The sequence below is a fragment of the Dermacentor silvarum genome, chromosome 3, assembly GCF_013339745.2.
Source record: "Dermacentor silvarum isolate Dsil-2018 chromosome 3, BIME_Dsil_1.4, whole genome shotgun sequence".
NCBI classification, from domain to species: Eukaryota; Metazoa; Arthropoda; class Arachnida; order Ixodida; family Ixodidae; genus Dermacentor; species Dermacentor silvarum.
In genome coordinates this window covers 59,005,156-59,009,604 of record NC_051156.1, presented here as the reverse complement: position 1 = coordinate 59,009,604, position 4,449 = coordinate 59,005,156, and the positions used below count along the sequence as shown (strand labels likewise).

The following is a 4,449-nucleotide window of genomic DNA, read 5'->3' as shown; positions in this document are numbered from 1 at the left end:
TGCAACGACATTTTCACTTCCGAACACTTTGTTGTTTTGCAAACAGTGAATTTCCGTGTAGCGTCACATCAGGTGCCATAAATCTTCAGAGGGCCGCCGTATTCTTTCTTTCTACGCGAGGACTTGAAAGCCCTCCAGTAAAAAATGTGAGAACCAGCGATTGTTGGACGTCGCGGACAACTCTAACAGTGTGGCAAATCACATTACGTAACGATAGCGGCTAGAGTGGATGGTGGTTCGCGGTAAAAGCATCACGAGTTGCTTCTCTTCGACCTGAATCTAGTATCGGTGGGTGGAGCGGTGTTTGTGCAGTTTGTGCCCTATCCTTTCCGCAGTATTACCTACGGGTATATAAAGCCGGCGGAAACGATCCTGACTACAGTCGGGCTATTGCCGTCTACAGCAGCGTCAACAATGAATACTTTGGTAAGCATCGCTCAGCGTAAGCTGCAGTATTTTCCACATTTTATATGTCTTGACTCCTCTGTGTTTCAAAGACGCATGATATAGGCTTTTTGAACCTACTCGCTAGGAATTAAATTACGATATTGTTTGCACACAATAATATTTCCTGGCTAGCTTTTCTGCCACCATGATTTCAAAGTCTCTATACTTCGTAACAGCTGTTATGTGGTGCTTGAATTTAGTAAACTCGATTTCTGGACTATCCTAAAGAGCTCGCACTTCCTGCAGTCTATGAGTTCGCATGACTTGAAAAAAAAGTAATGAACTTTAACAGCGACTTGTGCCTTAATGGCAGTCTCCGGATAATTTTTGCTATGTTTTGTTTTTACCCCTCTGTGAAACCATTCTACACTGGAGTTCTTCCACTCCGCTGTTGTGGGAATGTGGCAGGTGCAACTGGAAATGGAACCCGCGAGCTCATGCTGAAAAGACTAACTCCATAGCTACTACGCAACCGCTGCGGTTGCCGCATATCATGGCGCAAATATTTAGCTTTGTAGTGCCGTTTGATAGAAGAAATTTGACGCATAATTTCCCGTTTTCGGCACAGCATCTGCACCCATGGATGAATTTTAGCACCTTTATCAACGGCCGAGAATTTTATCATTGCGAAAGCATTATGTGGCTCATGAGGGCGGAAAATCCGGCGTAGTCGGCGTTGGCATGACCACGATGGTTCCAAAAAGTCATGTGAGCCCAAGCGAGCCAATCGAGGCAGTTGACGACGTCAATTAAGCGAAAGTTAATTCAGGCAAAGTTAATGATGACACAGTGAATTAAGGCGAAGGTAATTAAAACGAAGTTAAGGAAGGTTTGATTAGGATTGAGTTCTTTACGGCACTAGAACTCACGACCATTTGTGGGAGTCGCACCCAACACTTTGGTGTTAATTATGACGAAGTTAATTAAGGCACTGTTCATTCGGATAATTTAATTAAGGCACTCGAACTCGCGATCTTTTGTGGGAGTCAAACCCCCGAGCTCTGGTGGTCGCAATACTGTCGCATTCATTAACGTAGGGATAACCAAGCGCCCATTGAATTATTCTTTCCCGGAACACATATTATGGGTGAAAAGAATGAGTGAGCTTACGTGCTTCCCGATAAAGTTTTTTTCACGCTTTAATCCGGAAGAGCAAATGCAACACTCACAGAGATTTACTGGTGTTCTTTGTGATTACTGCTTGTACAACAATTCATAATTGAGCATAATTTGGGGCAAGCCGTCACTAAGGCTGCTATATTATTTTTTTAGTCACATTGAGCCCAGAGCATGCGTGCTCCGTTACAAAGGTCAGGAGAACTTTGCAATCTGTGATTTCCGCTTTGTACACAAGGAGGTTGAACGCTACAGTTACAAAACACCGAGGTCATCCTAGTTGAATTCAGTGGATGATTTCTGCAGTGACTGGCCAGTCGCTCGGGACTGACACTTTGGGGGCAGTAATGTAGCCTCTTCCGGCTATCAGCGCTGTATTTACGCTTACGGTGTGAGCAGTGAAGATGCTTAGAATGTATAATTATATCACAATGGCTCGCATTTCATACATTAGAAACATGCCAGAAGTGCACCCTTTCTTATGTCATTTCGCTCAGATGAACCTCCTGGTCCTCTTTGGAGTCCTGGCCATTGTTGTCGACAAATCTAAGGTTGAAGCCGGAGGCGTCGGATATGGCGCTGGATATGGAGGCCTCGGCTACGGCGGTCTCGGCTCCGGCAGCCTCGGGTACGGAGGACTTGGAGGTCTCGGTTACGGAGGTCTTGGTTCTGGCGGCCTAGGTGGCGGCGTGGGGGGCGTAGGCGGCGTAGGTGTCGGCAGTAGCGTTGCTTTATTGAGCGGGGGACCTGCCTTCGCCAAGGCCGTCGCTGGTCCTGCGTTCGTGGTGAGGACGGTGCATCACGTCAACCAGGTCAACAGTGGAGGTGCCCTTCTTGCACACTCTGGCCTTGGAGGAGGACGAGGGATCGGTTACGGAGGTCTCGGCGGCTTTGGCGGCGGCTACGGAGGAGGTTACCGCTACGGAAGTGGCTACGGCGGCGGCTACGGCGGAGGATACGGCTACGGAGGAGGTTACGGAAGCGGCTACGGAGGTTACGGCTACGGAAGCGGTTACGGAAGCGGCTACGGAGGTTACGGCTACCGAAGTGGCTACGGCGGTGGCTACGGAGGAGGTTACGGCTACGGAAGTGGATACGGTGGACGTTACGGTTACGGCAGCGGCTACGCCAAGAAATCCTAAATGGGTGTTATTGGCAACAAAAACAATGCGGTGCGCGAATGTATAACTGTAAGGGACGTCGCATTGGGGATAGGTTCTTCTTCATTGTGCTGGAGTATGACCAAGCCTGACCTTAAAGGAAGCTAGAAGGAAAATTGGAAGTGATTATGAGCGAACTGTTGTGCAATACTGTGCGTCCTGAGCAGAAAATAAAGCTTGTATTTATTTGATAAGACTAGTGCAAGAAGGGTAGTGGTTGTCTCCTAGCATAGCGTGGTACCAGAGTCATATGGCACCCATTGCTCGAGTGCAGATTATCACCATGATGATGATCATCATCATAATCATTTATTGTCCCTTAAACACCACTTGCAGGGTATTACATAACGGTGGAGCCATGGCGTCAATAAACACTATGGCCATAATTAAACAGTGAGAAAAAAGCAAAATAACTTATTATGCATGGCTCAAATTGGTGAACGAAACAACTAAAACCACAAAATAACAGCGAAAGCCGAAGACCAGGTTACCACAGTGCGGTTGACAATGGGCGAAAATGAATGCAAAATTTCTGAGGCGCACTAGGGCAGAGCTGCGGGCCGCTCCCACGTGGGGACGGGTAGGCCGAGCCTAACCGCCGCATGTGGGCTCTCTGGACAGCCCGAAGTTTTTTTATAGTTTACAGAGAAGGGAAAGTTGCGAAATATTGCCAGGAAGTGTCAGACTAGGGATACCTAGGGGTGAATAAATGCTGCTTAAGCTTGTATGCCAGTTATAGTTAGATGCGATAAAACCTGCCACGCGATTCTACACTGCTACAAGCGGGTAATAAGGTAGGTCTACTGAGGATTCCAAATAGGTGAGGCATATTCAAGTTGCGTCCGTATGAAAGTTTCACAGGCGAGCTTGCGTACCGAAGTAGGAGACATAGAAAGCTTTCTTTTGAGAAAGCCTAGTGATTTAGAGCAGTATTTATAAAAGTAGTTATAAAATACGTAATGTGCACTGACCATGTAAGTTGATTTGTGATTGCGACGCCTAGATAAAAAGGTAAGAGCCAACTTCAGTGAGAGCTGCAGAATTAAGAGAGTACTGGTGGCCTTTGATTTCACGGTTGCCGGTTATACACATCAACTTCCATTTAGAAACGTTAATGGATATTAGCCAAAGGGAGCACAAGTTTGATATTATGTTTAAGTGTCCGGTAGTATTAGTTGGTCATTGTAGGAGTATATGCGCCGATACAAGACACAATCGTCAGCGAATATCTAGATTGACGGAGAAATTCTGTTGGGGAGCTTTTTTATGAAGTATAAACATTGAAGATATCGAAGCCCAGAGCCTTGTGATACACCAGATAAGACTGAACTACTTGGCGACTGAAGATTACCGCTGATAGTCTGTTGTGAGCGATTTTTGAGAAAACATTCAATCCAGGACCATACAAGCCGATCAAGCTTAAGGAATGAAAGTTTCCAGATTAGACGATGAGCAACACGATCGAAAGCCTTTGTAAACTAAAGATAGATGACATCATACCTTTTCTCTGGCGAGTGTGGGAAACGATTAAGACATGCCGAAGCACTGATTCAAGAACAAGAAGTGTGCTGTATTCGAAGGTCAACGTCTACCAACAATATATTGGACAATACCAATAATATATTGGACGCCACTCAGGGGATGCAGATATATCGCGATGTATTTGCCACCTTTGAAGTTCTCGGCTGAGTGGCTTAACTCTTTTATTACTGCAGAAAAATGGCTA

At 46.1% G+C, this 4,449-nt stretch overlaps 1 protein-coding gene across 1 annotated transcript; it reads left to right on the top strand.

Moving 5' to 3' along the window:
• Window positions 1-1,810: 1,810 nt before the first annotated feature.
• LOC119444406 (uncharacterized) lies at window positions 1,811-2,705 on the top strand. Its single transcript, XM_037708811.2, has one exon. The coding sequence runs from the start codon at window positions 1,968-1,970 to the stop codon at window positions 2,703-2,705; it is 738 nt and encodes a 245-aa protein (XP_037564739.2). The 5' UTR covers window positions 1,811-1,967.
• Window positions 2,706-4,449: the final 1,744 nt, after the last annotated feature.